General features: G+C 38.5%; 1 protein-coding gene across 1 annotated transcript in view; it reads left to right on the top strand.

Moving 5' to 3' along the window:
- UNC5C (unc-5 netrin receptor C) overlaps nucleotides 1–19,710 on the top strand; it is a 348,175-nt gene that overhangs the window by 196,892 nt on the left and 131,573 nt on the right. The window contains exon 2 of the mRNA XM_087724118.1: nucleotides 4,823–5,044. Coding sequence (XP_087580244.1) covers nucleotides 4,823–5,044 — 222 coding nt within the window. The remainder of the gene's footprint in view (nucleotides 1–4,822; nucleotides 5,045–19,710) is intronic.

Raw genomic sequence — 19,710 nt, 5'->3', positions numbered from 1 at the left:
CCTCAACCTTCTCAATTTACACTTTTCTAATAAAGACATAGTGTAACTGAAGCTATGAAGATAGATACCCTGATAGCAATCTATCCAGTCCCTTTCATCCATCATTGTTTGTTCTTTATCTGTCTTTCTACAAAAGCTGGGCCGTGAGGAAAAGTCTTTTCATATCCTTTGTAATTCTGGACACCGGAAAATATATGTATATCGAGAGCAAAGAAAGGGAGTTGTCTGACATTTAATCTTCATGAAAACTGACACGAAGAGAAGAGCTAACCTTCTGCATTATTTTTAGTTTGATATTCCGTGGTGCTTTATTGATCATTGCTGGCGTCCGTCACTGCGTATAACGATAACTGCTTCAGAAGCAGAAAAGAAGAGATTGAATAAGGCCTTTAGGACTATCAGCTTCTTACTGAGAGATATGTCAATAGTGACTGTTCCCTCATCCTTTTACCAATAAGAATGGTTTGTCTGGGTATTTCAAAAGCTTTTTGCATATTGGCAAGATATTTTAAAATCAATGAGAAGCTATGAACTCTTCCAATGAATTGCTGGATTTTTGTTTCAGAAAAGAAGAAGGGGATTTTTGGGGGAGTCTTGACACAGGGAATAAATGGACTACCTTAAACCCTTGCTCATTTCCAAATATTTAGTTTCTGGAAGTTTCTTGAAATCTCCCTTTCTGAGGAAAGACATGCAGTGAAGTCAAAGTCTGTCCTTACATCAGAAATAAAAGAGTTAGTTGCTTTTAACTTTCCTTGGTTCCATGAGATCAGTTGTTTTTCCAAGGCTAAAAATCTGCACAACATATACACATGTAGTGCTTCAAGCAAATGATTTGTGAACATAGAATTGGAACTAGGATGCAGGTATAAAGCCAGTGGCGGGATTCAATTTTTTTTACTACCGGTTCTGTGGGCCTGGCTTGGTGGACTTGGCTTGGTGGGTGTAGCAGGGGAAGGATACTGTAAAATCTCCATTCCCTCCCACTCCTAGAGAAGGTTACTGCAAAATCCCCATTCCCTCGCCACCCCACTGACCTGCTTTCCAGCTCCGTTTTCTTGTGCAGGGCAACAGAAGACAATCCAGCCGGGTCTTCAGCTGAGACTCGTGAGGCAGCGAATAGATGGGGGCAGGGCCAGCCAAAGGTGGCATTTGTGGGTTCTCTGAACTACTCACAATTTCCGCTACCAGTTCTCCAGAACTGATCAGAACTGGCTGAATACCACTTCTGTATAAAGCAGTAAGATTTCAATAGCAGGTTTTCTCATAAACACATTATATTTAAATGCATAAATCAGGAGTGTCAAACTCAAGGCCTGGGAGCTTGGATGCTTAGAACTGGTCCACAGAAAAGGACCAGAGGCTGCAGTGCCTCTGCCAGAGGAAAATGGAACTTGCGAGGGCTGCATGTGGCCCTCTCAAGTTCCATTTTTCCTGGCAGAGGGTTGCAGGAGGCCGTCGCAGCCAAAAATGGAGCTCAGGAGCCCATTTTCACTGGCAGACCACTTAGGCCACCACAGGCAGCAACACAAGTGATATCAAGCTGGCCATGCCCACCCTGGTCACCTCTCCCTTCCCCCCAGGATCAAACACCACCCTGATGCGGCCCTCAATTAAATCGAGCTTGACACCCCTGGTATAAAGGTTCATTTCATCAGATGCCTAGATTGGACAGACATCACTAGTGGCAGCTGAAAAAAGCTTACACCTTTGAATAAAATTTGTTAATTAGAAAGGTGCTACCAAATCCCTTCAGGGTTGTTTTTTTTTTGTCAATGATTCTCCTCCTGTTATGGATACAGTCATAGTGGATAATGTTTAATTTGAATGAAAGAAGATGCTCATTTTTTGTATATCTACAAAAGTGGATCACTTGTGATTTCATCCAATGCTGACGTGTTAGTTACTTACAGGTAGTCCCGACATACGACCATAATTGAGCCCAAAGTTCCATTGCTAAACAAAACAGTTGTTAAGTGAGTTTTGCCCCATTTTATGACCTTTCTTGTCACAGTTGTTCAATGAATCACTGCAGTTGTTAAGTTAGTAACATGGTTGTTAAATGAATCTGGCTTTCCTATTGACTTTGCTTGTCAGAAAGTTGCAAAAGATGATAACCATGACCCTGGGACACTACAACTGTCATAAATACATGCCAGTTGCCAAGCGTCTGAATTTTGATCATGTGACCATGGGGATGCTGCAAGGGTTGTAAGCGTAGAAAACAGTCACAAGACACTCTTTTCAAGTATATGCATGGTAATGAAACTAAAATACACATTGAAAGACACAGATACACACAAATCTTTTATTAAAATTTAGACAATAGCACTCAGTAGTATGTGTTGCATTCTGGTTTTCATGAAGTTGCCTGATTAAATGACTCATACTGTTAGCAGCATGTCCTTAATGATTGAGTTTGGCTTTCAGTGATGTTAGCAGAACAGCACGGGTGAACAAACAGATGCAGCCAGACCTGCAGCATTATAATGGAAGATCTGCCCCTTATCACCATGCACATTGCAAAATGATGCCTTAACACTGCTTTAATCATTCTGAAGCAAGATCCCGCAGACACCACTGTTGACTTCTGTAAGGAAGTCCTAATTGAGTTTTACAGAGCTCATTTTTTATAAAATAGGTCGTAGAAAATCTAAAGAAGCCAGAATCTGGGAATTATTTATTTTATTTATTGTTTACATGCCCCACCCCACCCCAATCTCACTATATAGCAATTCTGGGTGGCTTACATTATAATAAAAAGTTTAAAAGGTAATAATACAAAGCAGTTCAAATTAGTAGAATTAAATAGAAAGCTAAAAACAAGAGCGTGGATGATACCCTTTCAGCCAGCCCAGCAAAGTGTGCCCCTATTGAACTCTGAAGCCAGCTGGCAGAACTGGAAGACCGGGAGTGTGGGGGCAGTTTCCCAGTAGAAGAACAATCCAAAGGGCAGAGGCCACAGCAGAAAAGGCTCTTCTCCTAGACTCTGCCAATGAAAATCTTTGGTGGATGGGATCCGAAGTAAGCCTGTTCTGTTGGAATGGGTGGGGGTGGACTAGTCCAGTGATGACTAATCTTTTTCTAAAAGTCTGCCAAAATTGTGTCTGTGTGCCCCACTCACCTGCACATGCACATGTGACACCACCACCCCAATGCGGTTGGGCCTTTTCGTCTGGTTGGGCCTTTTTTTCGCCCTCCCCAGGTTCTGGAGGCTTTCCTGAAGCCTGGTGAGGGTGAAAATGGCCTCCCCATGCCCTCAGGAAGCCCAAAAATCAGCTGGCTGGAACTGAGGGCTGCCATGCCAGCAAATATGGCTCCACATGCCACCTGTGGCACGCATGCCATAGGTTCGCCATCGTGGGATTAGTCCCATCGGGGTGAAATGGATCCACAGAAATTCTGAACCCGTATCCTAAAGGGCTTTTGAGATAATTGTCAACATCTTGAGCTGGACCCGGAAGCAAATTGGCAACCAGTGCAGCTTATGTGACAGCAGAGTTACATCTGCCACCCAAGAGGGCTCTAGAACTTTCTGTGCTGCTGCCTTCTATGCTATTTGTAGCTTCCAGATACTCTTCTACGATAGAACCATGTAAAGTATGTTGCAGTAATCTACTCAAGAGATAACTTAGTGGTTAGGAGTCCCGACACATGTAGAAAGTTCTGGGTGAAGAGGCTGTTCTACAATATGTATTGTTGGACTGATTTCTGATACGTATTTTTCATTAGAGGAATATTCTTTCAGTAATTCACTAATATTCAGCCCACATAAGAAAGCTATATCTTAAGCTTTCATATGTTACTAATACAGTGTGATTTTGATTCTTGTCACTTTTCATGAGTACTGCTATTCCTGGGGTTTTAAATATTCACATGCATTAAAGCTAATCAGTAAGACCTTGACTGTAGATTTAAATAAAACATGTATTTAGTTCCTTCAGAGTGTGTGTGTGTGTGTGTGTGTGTGTGTGTGTGTGTGTGTGTGTGTAAGTGTAAATTCGTGATCTCTTGCTCTAGTCATAAACTGGTGTGACTTAATCTTTAATTTAATATAATTTCACAAAAATACTCTTATCATTATTACGGAAATATTTACATTATTAGTGCGAAGTAAGTGCAGCTGATCCAGATACATACATAAAATACTTTGAGATGAATTTGCCAAGGTTAACCAAAGCAGCTAAAACTCTGCTGAAGGAGTCATGAATTGTTAATTTTTTTAAAAATACTGTTGGCAAATTAAATGCACCTACTTGAAAATATAGTTGTGATTTTGAAATTACGGTTGATGGTCTGTGATTATCATATGGAAATCTGTCTACAAATTATACAATCTACAATCTTCAAATTATATGAGATAGTGAAAGAATATGTGCCAGCTACAGTATATAAGGATTTATTTATTCATTTCAATTTATATGGGTGTGTAACTCTTATTCATGACTCTGAGTGACTAACAACAGGTAAAAACACTATATGACAACACATAACAAGAATGCAAACATGATTTACTAATGAATCGTGCAAAAGAACCTACAAACAAATAAAACACAATTACTGTGGGTTCTGCTACACATTTCCCAAGCTTGTTGACACAGCCATCTCTAGATTTATGAGTCTATGATTCTAGTAGAAGGCTCCTGAGGGGATGATGTTCCCAGAATAGGCGCCATGACAAGGTCCTGTCAGATGAATAAAATAAAACACAATTAAACACCAATAAAAACACAATGTTTTTATTATTTTTTAATGAAAGTTAAAGGAAAACTAGTTTTTATTTAACCGTATTTTAATGTTTCCTTTTCATTCTTTCCTACAGATGATGATTTTTTTCACGAACTCCCAGAAACCTTTCCTTCTGATCCCCCAGAACCTCTTCCTCATTTTCTCATTGAGCCTGACGAAGCTTACATCGTCAAGAATAAACCAGTGAACCTTTACTGTAAAGCCAGCCCGGCCACTCAGATCTACTTCAAATGCAACAGCGAATGGGTTCATCAGAAGGACCATATTGTGGATGAAAGGGTGGATGAAACCTCTGGTGAGTTGCAGTTACTTTGAAAAAAATGTATAATGCCTTTGGTAGATAAGATTGCTTTAAATCCTGTTGCAGTAAGGTGACAATGGGAAGTCCATAGACTACTTATAGTAAAGGCAACCTTTTTGTGGAATCCTAAATAGGTAGAACCAAATATTTTAGAGACATATTTTGGAGAAGGTGATTTAAAGGGTGACATTAATGCTTTTACACACACGCATACAAACACACACTCACTCACTCACTCACTCACTCACTCACATATATGGGCTATGAGTTCGATCCTAGGTAGAGGCAGATATTTCTCTGGGCACAATGAGAATATGTTTGCTGAACAAAACTCCGCATTGGTGACAGGAAGGCATCCGGCCAGTAAATACTCCGCTAGCTCCATTTAGTTGCCCAGACCCCACCCTGCAAGGGATTATGGGGTCGTTAAAAGAAAATGATGATTAATGCTTTTATATTTCCATACTATACCTTAATAATTCTAACCCCCACAAGATTTTTCTCATGGAAAGTTTAAGGCTAAAGCCTGAACTGCTTCCCAATTCAACTGTTTGTTGTTTTTCATTCAAAAAATCTTACTCCAAACCAATATAGGTACCTTCAACTTACAACCATAATTGGGCCCATAATTGAGCCCAAAATGTCTGTTGCTAAGAAGGATAGTTAGTTTTAGTTAAGTTAGTTTTGACCCCATTTTACAACCTTTCTTTCCATGGTTATTAAGTGAATCACTGCAGTTAAGCTAGTAACACGGTTGTTAAGTGAATCTCGCTTCCCCATTGACTTTGCCTGCCAAAAGGTTGCAAAAGGTGATCTCATGACCCCCAGGAGATGGCAATTATCATAAATACGTCTATCACAAAGATCCAAATTTTGATCAAGTAAGCGATCGTAAGTGTGAAAAATGATTGCATCACTTTTTTCAGTGCTATTGAACTTCAAACGGTCACTAAGTGAACTGTTGCAAGTCGAGGACTACTCTTAAGTATATATATTAAGTATACTTATAGCCGTGATGGTGAACCTATGGCATGCATGCCACATGTGGCACATAGAGCCCTTTCTGTGGGCACACAAGCTGTCAGCCAGCTCAGCTTCACCGCGCATGTGATGTGCCTTCCACCAGCCAGCTGATTTTTGGGATCTTTGCTGGGAGGTGCACATGCATGCACAGGTATGGGTAGGTCACATGCACATGCATTGGGGGGGGTGTTGCGGTGTCCCCCCACACCCTTTTTTTGGTCCCAGGAGACTTCAGGGATACCTGCTAGGCCCAAAATGGGCCACAAGGAGAGCAGGGGTCACCTGTGCATGCACGGGGGGAGTGTCCTGCGTGCCTTGTATTATGGGTATGGGCACACGTGCACATGCCGTCACACCTATGCGTGTGCTTTCATCAAGCAAGGAGAAGAGGGTTAGCCATCACTGTGTATTAGTCACCTAAATTAGAGATCAACATCTATGGTTTTTCATGGCTTAATAAGAATAAAACTTAACTGAATGGTAACTATTGTCAGAACCATGTAGAATCAGTTTGAAGTATACATTTTTATATTGAATCCACATACAGATATGATATGGTATGTACACTCTTATCTGCTTAGAGCACAGAAACGCTACTTATCTACATTTAGTATTCTATTTTTATTATAGTTAATATTCTGAAATATTTTTCTGTCTGTCTGCCTGTCTATCAATCAATCAAGAGGCTTGAAAAGGTATCCCCTGAGCTATAAACCTATTTGTGTCAATGATGTGCTTCTTATTTTCTGAAAGATTAATAATCAATACTTGGGATCACATTCAAAATGGAAGATTGAAGTGTGTGCTCTTTGACAGCAGTGAAAAATAACTTGCTAGCAAGCAATTTCTTTCACCGGGGAATTGAACACTTTGTCTAATTACTTAAGGAAAAAAATCCACTCAGTACATGGAGTGCATAAAAATTTCATATAAACTCAGTTCAATACTAAAAAACTCTCTTAATCTTTTTTAATATTTGAGAATACAGATTTGTAAGCTGTTAAAGCAGGATCGTTCTTGAATTAGTTAAAAAAAACCAACAGATTTTTTGTTTGAAATAATAGTATTTCTATGGGAAAGTACAGAAGAAGTTTTCACAATTCTAGAAGACAGGTGGCTGTTTTGAATAAATCAGAGTTATTTTCTTCTTTGTCTAATATTCATATTTCATGAGTCCTTTTGCCAAAAAGGTACTGACAAGGTTTTGTTACATTGACTAACCAAATAACTGTAAGGTAAAGGTAAAGGTTCCCCTCACATATATGTGTTAGTCGCTCCTATGGTGCTCATTTCCTTTTCAAAGTTGAAGAGCCAGTGCTGTCCGAAGATGTCTCCGTGGTCATTTGGCTAAATGCTGAAGGCACACAGAATGCTGTTACCTTCCCACTAAAGGTGGTTCCTATTTTTCTACTTGCATTTTTACGTGCTTCCGAATTGCTAGTTTGCCAGAAGCTGGGAAAAGTAACGGGAGCGTGTTACACGGCGCTAGAGATTTGAACCACTGAACTGCCGACCTTTCTGATCGACATGCTCAGTCACTGAGCCACCGTGTCCCTGCTCCAAATAGCTTTAGGTAGGGCTATTTTGGCTGCTGATCCTTAATCATGAGTTCTTTAATGAGACCCATGTTTTTTCAGCATCTCTAATTTGGAGAAATGGTTGTGTGGAGATTAGAGTCCACCTAACAACCGAATAAATTTCATTATTCACAGAACAGAATCAGGAAGGGATAGTTTAACTTAAAATTTCCCCATTGATATTTTCAGCTAAAGTTGTATATCTCCTGCCCAGGACAATTTTGGGTTTTCTATTCATACAATATTTTTCTACCATGATTATAGGAGTTTGTTGGGCAATAGCCAGTTATAATCTGAAGGAATGACAAAAGAACAGAACTAAACCTCATGAGTTTTTAGTCAAAGAATACCACTTTTTCATATGTCTGTTTGGATAATGACATGATTCTGATAGAACAGGGTGGTCAAACTCGCGGACCGTGGGCTGGATGGGTCATGCGTTGTCCATGCCCATGCCTGGTTTAGCAAAGGGGGGGGGGAATCCTGATATGTCATATGATGCCACCGTGACAACACGAATTTGACATCCCTGTAATAAAATGACCGGTCATAAAAAAATGTGATAGATCTTTCATTGTCCTAACACCCAGGATTGTAATTTCACCCCACCTTCATAGATAGTTCTTAACATTTTACTATGTAAGCAAGACAGTGGCTCAGTGGCTAAGACGCTGAGCTTGTCAATCAGAAAGGTCAGCACTTTGGCGGTTCAAATCCCTAGCGTCGGGTAACGGAGTGAGCTCCCGTTACTTGTCCCAGCTTCTGCCAACGTAGCAGATCGAAAGCATGTAAAAATGCAAATAAAAAAATAGGGACCACCTTTGGAGGGAAATAACAGCGTTCCATGTGTCTTTGGCGTTTAGTCATGCTGGCCACATGACCACAGAGATGCCTTCGAACAGTGTTGGCTTTTCAGCTTTGAAATGGAGATGAGCACTACCTCTTAGTGTCATGAACAACTAGCACATATGTGCGAGAGGAACCTTTACCTTTACTTTATGTGACCAAGAAAGTATATCACAACATTGTATGCAGAAGGGCTTTGCAAAACAGGAAAATAAACTTCCCAGAGAGAACAAAACCTTCTTCCCTGCATTATTAGAGCATCAGCATCCTCTGGAGCTAGTTTGGTGTAGTGGTTAAGACATCAAGTTAGAACTGGGAGACCAAGAGATCTAGTCCTGCAGTAGCCACAAAGTCAGTTGGTACGATGTTATATAAGGAGGACATGGGAAGACTGGGACCATAAACACTGCCAAGAGAGCACCTAGATAAGAGATAGCATAGTCAGCAGCTGAATAATGAGTGGGGGAAGCCCTCATAAGAGACCCTCCCTAGTATCCCAGGATGTAAAAGACGTAAGGGGGGGGGATGTATTTGCAAGAGTCTGCCAATATAGCTATGCAATAAAGTAGAATTAGCTAATCTGATTGTGATTCCTATCAGCTTCACCCGCAACGCCAACAATGATCTTGCATGTTTGAAAGTTCAATTCACCCCGTTCCCATCTCCCTTTAAGTTTAAGTTTACTTTATTGCCATTGCACCTCGGACAACAAAATTAAATGCCATCTTCATAGCCTAAGAACGTGTCTCTGCATCCAGTCTCCCAAGGCTTTTCTCACATACTGTATAACCTTCCAAACAGCCGTGTAAGCATTATCTAATGTTAGCAAGCATTAGTATCAGTTGGATCACATAAATGGTGGGAATAATGAAAAGTATCCTTTTATAGTCCTTTATTTGATTTTTTTTCTTAAACAGCTTACAAATGTTCCATAGAAATCATACCATTCCCACAAATAATTATTCACATCATTCACATGATTTTACTTCTGTGTAATATAATCTAGCAGAAAAGCACCCTGCATTAAAATGTTGGGTCTAAACCGTATGTGAAAGCCAGGGAATAATACAGGTAGTTATTGCTGCTGATGTATTTATTTTTCTCATTTTATGGTTTAATTCTCAGTAAACAGCCTTGTAAAAAGCTATTGGACCTTCATTTTGGTTGTTGGGCTGTGAAAGAAGATGCAACTCACATTCTCTGCACTCCTGTTGCTATAGTTGCACCGGCATTCAAATATCAAGAAGTCAAGTGCATCTTTCACTTGCTTATGACATACCATCTTAGAACCAGATTTTTTTCCCCCTTAAACCCTCGAATCTTAAATAATGACCAAAAACAATGCAAAGCTATATGAGGAATGGCAAACTTTGGCCATGGCACTGGAAATAAAATGCATCTCTTAGGCTGAAATTACAGTGATGGGAGGATCAGAAATGTGAATGAAAAGCCTAATGCCGTATATCTGAAATTGTAAGACTGTAAAGAGATGAAAGAAAGGCATTAAAGGACTGTAAGTAAATACGTTCATCAGTGCTGGAAGGGCCAAACCAAATTGTGGACTCGTTTGTTCATTTCTCTTGCTCCCTCCTTGACTCTGATTCTGTTCACAAGAATAGATTTTGCTCATTGATAAACATGGCACAGCGAGTATCTTACAATCCAACTATAATTGAGGATGCAGAAAATAACAAGGCTGGGTTTAGTTATTCCCATAAAGAATAACTGGAAAAACTGTGCCCTCAGAGGCTCAATTATTTTAATAGAAACAGGCTTATACCTACTTGCTGACTAAGGTGGAAAGTTTATTATCAGTGTATTTGATGAAATATTTCTGAGTATCTTAATGCTGACAGATGCAGTGTAATATTACAGAGCTGAATGCTATAAAGGATCAATGAAGCCATGGATTCTTCTTTTTATTACTGCAAGGACAATGACAAATAATAAACAGTTTTTAGATATATATATATATATATTTATAAAAAGGCTCATTTTATTGAGTTAAATAACATACATGGCTAACTATCACACAGTAATGACTCTGAGTGCCATACAGAAGGTTAAAACTAACCACAGTAAAATAATCAATCAATCATCAAGGTCCAAGGTCAAAATAGTCCCAGGTAACCACAAAAAGGAGCAATCAACAGAGCAACTAGCAGAGCTTGTTAACTTGCCAGGTGAAATGTTTGTTGAAAAAGCCAGGGTTTTAATATCTTATGGAAGATGTAGTGGCTTATCCGAATCACTGGGGTGATGCTGTTTCATAGGGCCATTTAGCTCAATTTAAATTCTTCCCATTTCACCATTGCAAATTAATGGAATAAAGGGGCCTTAATATTGAGGTAGAATATTCTTTGCATTTTTTTTCCTCAGAGAAAAGGCTTCTTGTTCTTTATATTTTCATTGCTTGAGAATTTCTTTGAGGTTTTTCTCATAGTGCTTGAGAGTTAAAGGTGATGGACGATGTTACGACTGGTAAGAAAATTTTCTTTCCCTTTTTCTGAAGATGCCATGCCTGCCTCATAGGAATAATTCGTAATATCGTCCTTTAGGATTCACTTAAAATATGGAAAGACAGGATGGCTACAGACTATATTATATATGATAACACAGATCTCCAAACCTAAGTATCATGATTCTCTCCCTTGCCCTTGATGTAGATTAGACTAGAACAGAAGAGAATAACAGAATTGGGAGGGACCTTAGAAGTCTTCTAGTCCAACCCCCTGTTTAGGCAGGAAACCCTACACCACTTCAGACAACTTCCAGTGTTGGAGCATTCACAACTTCTGGAGGCAAGCTGTTCCACTGATTAATTGTTCTCCCTATCTAATTTAATTGTTCTAACTGTCAGGAAACTTCTCCTTAGTTCTAAGTTGCTTCTCTCCTTGATTAGTTTCCACCCATTGCTTCTTGTCCTACCCTCAGGTGCTTTGGAGAATAGCTTGACTCTCTCTTCTCTGTGGCAGCCCCTGAGATATTGGAACACTGCTATCATGTCTCCCCTAGTCCTTCTTTTCATTAAATTAGACATACCCAGTTCCTGCCCTCTTTCAATAAAAGTATTGTTTTTATGACATTTCCCAAAACAATTCTGTTTTATACTAAATGAGAACTGATGGGAAAAGGACAGAATTTTTCTATATGTGTTCCAACAGAACTTAGAAATGAGGGATCACAATGTCGGTTATGCTTGTAATTTTGGTCAGTGATTTCAATAGCCAAGATGAAATATAGCTTCAATTAAATTATAGTATAAATTTAAAGTTTCTTAATTTATTTCTTTAGCATATTTGTTTAACTTTTATAAAGTTTATAAAGAGTTTATAAACTCTTCCCTACTCCTCATGATAGCTATTTGGGTTGTTTTGAGTAGATTTCACTCCCTTAGAATTTCTCAGTGAAGCAAGATACTTTTCAAAATAACTTTAGCATGGAAATGTACCAGAGCCCAAGGAAAGTTTAAATGATACATGTTCCTTCCAAGAAGCATTTTGAAAAATCTTGCTGCCCTAACCAGACAATCAGTTCACATTTTGACAATGTGCTAAGCTATTTCATCAACCTTTCCTTCTATCTGAAGGAAGTTAATTTAGTGTTCTTTGAAAATCTCTTTGGTTGGAATTTTAATCAGATGTCCTTCACACCAGTATAAATGGTCTTATTCTGGAGGCCTGTACTTTTTCTCAATCATTTTGGAGTCTGGGAGTTTGTCATTCCGGTACCTATTACTGAGCCATAGAGACTGATGCCATCATTTGTTTTCGAAAACAGTGCAAATGCTGAAGCAAATTGCCACTATGATGAATTTATGTAGTTCTGAGTTGAACTATTAGGTTCTTGGAGTTCTCTGAGCTTGGTAGATATTTCCCTGCAGGTATTTTGTTACCAGTGTAGTAAATTCTGTCTCTAAATCTTTAAATGTTTTCAGCGAAAAATCTGAAGAATTGCTACCAGTCAGCATATTAAAACAGAACTAGATGGCCCAGGGTTCTAAGCATAGGATAAATTTTAATCTTCCTACATTTATTTTGTTAATCAAATAAATTCCAGGCAGACCAATTTTCAAGAATTGTTACACTTCTTGCTAAAATGACTTATTAATGCATTTTTGAGAGATATCTAGAGAAAGTTATAGCTTGTTAGCTTTAACAATGGTCTGTGTAAATATATGTCCATATAGGCTCTGCAGCATTGGTTGTGCTTGTTGACAACCTTTAGGGGACTTATAATGGGAGAAATGTATCTGTCCTGCCCTTGTCTATTTCTTGGCCTCTTGACCTCTCATTGATCTTCAGTCCTTTAATCAGAGGTCTTTTTTCGCCAGCTTAGGGAATTAGGAGGAGGAGACATGATGGCATAATGGCTCTCTTTCTTACTCTAGAGCAGGTGTGTCAAACTCAAGGCTTATGGGCCGGATCTGGCCTGCAGGGTGCTTAGATCTTCCAGGGGGCCACCCTGGAAACAGCAAAGGACTGGCCCGCGGTGCCTCTGGCAACAAAAATGGAGCTCAGGAAGGCTCAAGGGTTGCCACCCTAGGCGAAAACAGAGCTCGGGAGCCCATTTTCACTGGCAGAGTTCTCAGGTCACCACAGGTGCTCCCCAACACAAGTGATAGCAATAGCAATAGCAATAGCAGTTAGACTTATATACCGCTTCATAGGGCTTTCAGCCCTCTCTAAGCGGTTTACAGAGTCAGCATATCACCCCCACATTCTGGGTCCTCATTTTACCCACCTCAGAAGGATGGAAGGCTGAGTCAACCCTGAGCCAGTGAGATTTGAACAGCTGAACTGCAGATAACAGTCAGCTGAAGTGGCTGCAGTACAGCACTCTAACCACTGCGCCACCTCTGGATATCGAGCTGTCCATGCCCACGGTGGCCATCCAGGGTCAAACACAATCCTGATGCAGCCCTCAATGAAATCAAGTTTGAAACCCCTGCTCTAGACCCAGTTCCTGTTGATGTTGGTGGTGATGCTACACAGTTGCACAACTCTGCCCAGGGCTAATCAAACAACGCTGCTAAGGTCCTTTCTCAGTGGCAGGAAATTATAAAAATCTGATGGTTGAGAATAGATTTCAGTTAAACTGTGAAAAAACTATGTGGCTGTAAGTTTTAAGCTCTCTCTTCCCCAGTCCTCCTATCATTAACTCAGTTTGGGAGGGGGGTTCATTTTCTCAGTTAGATCTGATTTGAGTGTGAGGGTCTTCTTAGACTCATGACTGGTGCTTGAAGAGCTGATGTTAGCCGTAAGGGGAATCTTTGTACAAATTGGTCTTGTGCACTAATGGTACAGGAGGCCCTGATCCCAGTGACTCATGCTTTAGTCAACTCCCATCTGGTTTACCAAAAAGTGGTCTAGATGGGGATACTCATGCAAAACATTTGGAAGTGGCAGCTGATTCAAAATGCAGTGGTACAAGCAGTTATGTTATATGAGAATCATTAGGAGATGACCAGGAAGAGCCCAAGAAGTGCATCAGTCTTGAGTCTGTTAAAACACAAGAGATCAAAGTCCAGCCAACCTTGAATTCTATTGACTCTTATCTATTGCCAGTTTGCTTTGACCATTAATAGCTCAGATTCTTGTAGAACGTCTTAGCATGCATTAAACCTGTATTCACCTGGTTCCTGATTTCTTGCACAAGACAGAACCTATTGATATACTCATATAACATCACAGTGAGTTGCATTGGCTCCCAATAGGCTTCTGTTTCCAATTCAAAATGTTGGTTACAATCAATAAAGCACTAAATGGCACAGAAATAGGGTTTTTAATGGGACTATCAGTCCCACCACATCTACCACAGAAAGTATGCTCTAGTTCCCTCTATTAATCACTGCCATCTTGCTGGACTCCCCCCAAAGTCACACCTGCTAGCTTAACAAGAGGTTCAACAGAAGAGGTACTACTGCATTAGAAGTAAAACCAAAGATAGTCACTATTCTTTCAGTTATGTTAAATATGGAATCTATCGCCCTTCTGTGTCTTCATTGGATAGCAGTATTTCATAGCAGGGCTATTGTTCTTCAGCAACTTCTTAGCCATACAATATGGAAAGCATCTTTTCCTATAAGATATAAAGTAGGTCCATACACTTTTTTCCCTTTATCATATTTGACACTTAATATTGCTATCATTTTCAATTCTCACAAGATTTGTCCATGCTTCTTTCATCTCTTCTCTGTCTCTTCGCTTTTGGAAAAACAGAGAATAGAAGAGAGAATCATTACTATCTTTTTTTAAAGGCTCTAGGGTGGTTTTTTTAATCAACTGGAAGAAAGGTAAAAGGCAGCGAAACAAAATTGAGCCTCCATCATTTAATAAGCTCCAGATATCATTTTAACAATATATTTATAATATGGTAAAGCTTTCAATTTCCAATTTTTTTAAAAAAAATAAAAATATACAAGAAGTGTAGATTAGGAAAATAAGCATCTCAAATGAAAATATTAAAATATCAAGAGAAAGTTGTGCAAAGAAAATATCTATACCACATTTGTGAAGTTATGAAGAAATAGTGTAGAACAAATCTAGAATTAGAGAAACTAAATGAAATCATATATAACAGATTTATTCCCCATTTTGCTAGTGAAAGAACTACCAGAATATTAAATTGGAAACAAGGGTGGAAAATCATTCTGGTTAATATTTTTCCATTGACCCACAGCCCTCTGCAGTGTACACACAGATTTTAAAGTGCCTTATTCTCACTGGATTATATATCAATTTTCTCATAAGAAGCTAACATGGCTATTAATACTTTGTTTAAAAAGGGACACCAATGAACTTAACCAGGGTTTCATATGGCATACAAAGATAAGCATTTTCTGAAGTTATTGAAGTCACCCAGTAGGTTTTTTTTATATCCTTCAATAACTCACTATCCTGTTCATTTTTGTCCCCTTATGATAATCATGTCAAGAATTAAAAACACCTTGCCTCTTAGAAATTTGAGTATGCTTAAAATTTGGGACCAGCCATTGCATTTCCCAAACTGCAACCTCTCTGGAAGAAGTCGATTTGCTTGACAATGACCTTAGGAAAAAGTTAAAAAAAACAACTAGGCAATAAAGAAATTTTTGAGACTTATGACATCTTCCTTCCTTTCAAAGTTAGCAATAGAATAAGATCTCCAAACAGGTCAGAAATGTGTGTATGTGTAGGAACTCTACGGGCAATTTTCTCCTTATTTCCCGGCTTGTCATTTCATGAACTAAGAAGCAGCAAAAACATTCAGTAAGGCTCCCCACTGACCCCTTGTGTCCCTGTGTCGATTTTACTTATTTCTATCGTGCCTTCACCATTCCCTGAATTGTGACACGTGAGCAAGCCGTGGGAACGATGCGTTTTCCATCAAAATGCTACCTTCAAAATGTATGTGGTAGAGGGGTTTGGTTTTGTTTGGGAAAGGGGGAGTTGTAATAAATATATAAAAACTTTTTATTTTCAAAACCACATTTTGAAAATAAGATGAAATAATAAATAAGATATAACCCTGCTGGGCAGATTTTTATTGAGTTTACGAATGGCCAGATAAGCCTCTTTACATTTCTAATTTTCTCAGTGTGTTCTGGCAAGCAGTACTAAAGGGCTCCTATGCTTTCCTATACACTCTGGGATTCTTTGGCTTTCCTTAACTGCTTGAAAGTGTTTCAGTTTTGCGTAAATGCTAAGCTACGTCTGGGATGTATTCCCAGGTTCCAAACAGCTGTATCATTAGAAACAGCACGTATATCCACTGAACCAGGAATAAGAGAGTAAACGTATTTTTCTAGAAGTTTGCTCAAGGCAGTAGCCTCTAGGAAACTCAATTTTGAAACTTCCTTTCCCCTTCCTTCTATGTCATTTGCAGCTCCATTTTATCTATGCAGAATATCCATGCTGTAAAATGCGAGAATAACCAATGCAAGAATAACGCTTGGCACCTTCTGTCAAGATTTCTGTCAAAAAAGAGTTCTTCTTTGCTTCAGAGCACAGCTTGGACCTTTCCTCCCCTTGCTTCTTTATATTTATAACAATCCTCCAAAGCTCTGCATAGGGAATCCCCAAATGTGACAATAAAAAGCCACTGAATGACAGGGAAAGCCAAGCAGTACAGTCTGTTTGTCACAGATGTACAGTGGAGGCCACTCAAAGTTCCTTAAGATGGTCAGCCGTATAAAGCTCTTAAATCAATTTCTGCTCATGAATGAATTCTTCATTTTTTGAATTACTTTCTCGGGCTGCTGACCAAGAACACCAAAGATATTTGCAGCACTCTACGTCACCTGGGTGCTTTCCAGAAATATATATACCACAATCCCCATAATTCCAGAGGACTGTTTCCAAGCTGCATGGGATGGGGAGGTGAATCCCAAAATGTATGCTATATAGTGAAACCTTGGGAAGAAATGACCTACTAAATTCAGTTCTATATGCAAATAAATGTATATTATGACATTCTATACCAGGGTGTCAAATTCATGGCCTGATATTCCTTAGACTCAGGACTAAGAAATGAACATGAAGTTATTAGTAAATTCTAGATGTGGTAAGATAGATAATACCATGTATCATAACTACATAAGGAAGTCTTCCTATCCCTTTGAGGCAGAAGTGGTATTCTGCCGGTTTGCACCAGTTCCGGTGAAGTGCGAGGCTCCGGCCACTCATCCAGATGTCATCATAGATCTCTGTGCATGTGCATAAACTTCTGTGCATGCCCAGATGTGCCGTGCATGAGCCAAACAAGCCTGCGGGCACTTGTGCTCCTTCTATTGAATTGGTAGTGAAGATAATAGGATACCATTACTGCTCTGAGGTCTCCAACTATATGTTCTGACTATACTGATTAGAATTATCAGAGTAAAATCAATAATAAAACATATCTAGGGCAGATCAGATCTTATCTCAAAAATGATTTGGGATTGGAATAAAGGCTTCTCAATTTTGTATAGACAACCTCTACAAAGTTTTCTCTAACAGTATATTTATTTATTTATTTATTTATGTGGTTTTTCAACTCTTTATTCCAAAGTTTTTGGAATAAAGTTCCTAGTTATTCCCAGGTTTTAAACAGTGCTGATAGGAATGAACCAAATCAACAACAATGGTGACAGAAACAGAGCTCTTGAGATCACAGAATGATTTGCTATTCAGATAATTAATTACACAAACAACACTAATGTTAACATGTCAAGTGACGAGATTTCTTGCCTGCTATCATTTTAGTAGTGCTAAATTTGCCCCACATCACCCCTTTTTTTGTTTCACGTGAAGCTTCAAAATAACATCTGAGGAAATATGCTATATTTTATTCCGGTCTCAAAAGAAGTAGCTATTTTAAACATACAAAATATATCACTTACAAGGTAATTCGTGAAAATCTGTGTTAAAACAGTATGTGAGCATTTCATTTGAAATTTTACTTGCTTCAACTATTTTTCTTTCTTCAGTCTAAATGACAAAAAAAGAAAAAGTCTTAGCCTGAACATTTGAAGCATTGTATGTTTGAAAATTTTAGGCATTTCCTCCAACTACCCAATCAAAATAAATGTTTGGTTTCCATGTAAGTTTATACTAGTAACTAGAACTTCAATTACTTCACTGTTAATTGTATATTTCTGAATGAAATCTCCTCAGGTCTATTTATTTAAAAGTGTGATTTCATGTTTGTAAGAAATCATTTTCAACGTTCACTTGCTGTTCTATTTGGCCAGTAAAATATACAGATATGATGCATTGATAACAACAACTAAGGTTGCTATTTATGTAGAACTTTATTTTTTACTTGCTTTGTTAACCTCAAGGAAGGTTAGCACCAGAAAGCGATGCAAAGTCATAGATAGGTTAACCATAGTTTAAAGTGGATTGAGTTTCTCTTTTCCTCTTAGGTATGCACATTCAAATACATCCACCACAATTGCTAGGTTACCATGGTGCTCTGAGTATGGGTTTTTAGGATCTGAATAATTGTGATGAACCAATGTGATTCGTAAGATGTCATTTATGGTTTAGCATTTGTGTGAATCCAACCATTGCGACTTATTGTTCAACGAAGTGCTCAATGCCTGGAATGCACTACCTGACTCTGTGGTTTCTTCCCCAAGGCCCCAAAACTTTAACCTTAGACTGTTTACTGTCGACCTCACGCTAATCCTAAGAGGTCTTTAAGGGGCGTGCATAAGCGCACCAAAGTGCCTACCGTCCCTGTCCTAATGTTTCTTTTTATTCGTATCCATTTCATGTATCCAAAATCATGTTTATACTTATATATGTTGTCTAATACATGCTTAACAAAAATAAATAAATCAGAAAATAAAGCCAAATAGTAGCTATGTTATAGCAATCATTTTGTCTTAGCAAAACATTTCTATTTCTTTCTAATGGGTCCACTAGAATATCTCCAGAAAACTTCCATAAGTGTAAAAATAGTGTATAACTGTAAAAAAAAAAAATTACACAACAGATTTTTGTATATAACTAGGTTCTTTGGATTTAGACTCTTTCATCGTTTGTTTTCCTTGGAAGTGTTTCTTCTATTTTTACACATGGATCCTATTTACTAATTTTTGTATAGCAAAAATATAGTGTCTACTTTGAAGTGCTTGAATAAAAGTTCTTTGACGTGCCCGAATAAAAATGGGACCACATTCTAGAAGCCCACAAATATGTTTCCCCCCCCATCCGAGGGCAATCCCCCCCCCCCAAAAAAAATACATACCCATTCAATTTTGTTTCAAGCTAAGCAACATTATGGGGGAGGAAAATACAGGAAAAAAGTAGGGAACAATAAGGTAAAGAAATTAAAACATAAAATAGTGAGAGATAGAAATATATATATATATATATATATATATATATATATATATATATATATATATATATATATATATATGTGTGTGTGTGTGTGTGTGTGTGTGTGTGTGTGTGTGTGTGTGTGTGTGTGTGTGTGTGTGTGTGTATGTGTATGTGTATGTATGTGTATATATTCTCCTGCATACATCTGTTCTATACATGGTGAGCAGAACTGCTATGTTTATAGCTAAGGCAGTTGGCCAAGGACCCATTATATCAAACAGGTTGTAAAGGTGATATATTTACCTGGATGTTGATTCTTTGCATTTAACACACATGGTTCCTTTTATACCTGTTATCCTGGACTTCTACACTGTATTTTATTTATGTTTTGCATTTGATCTGTTTGTCAGACTAATCAATC

Source organism: Thamnophis sirtalis, unplaced genomic scaffold (assembly GCF_051295495.1).
Source record: "Thamnophis sirtalis isolate CommonGarterSnake01/CBP01778 unplaced genomic scaffold, rThaSir2_p1.2 scaffold_10, whole genome shotgun sequence".
Classification (NCBI taxonomy): domain Eukaryota; kingdom Metazoa; phylum Chordata; class Lepidosauria; order Squamata; family Natricidae; genus Thamnophis; species Thamnophis sirtalis.
This window is presented reverse-complemented; position numbering and strand designations above follow the sequence as displayed.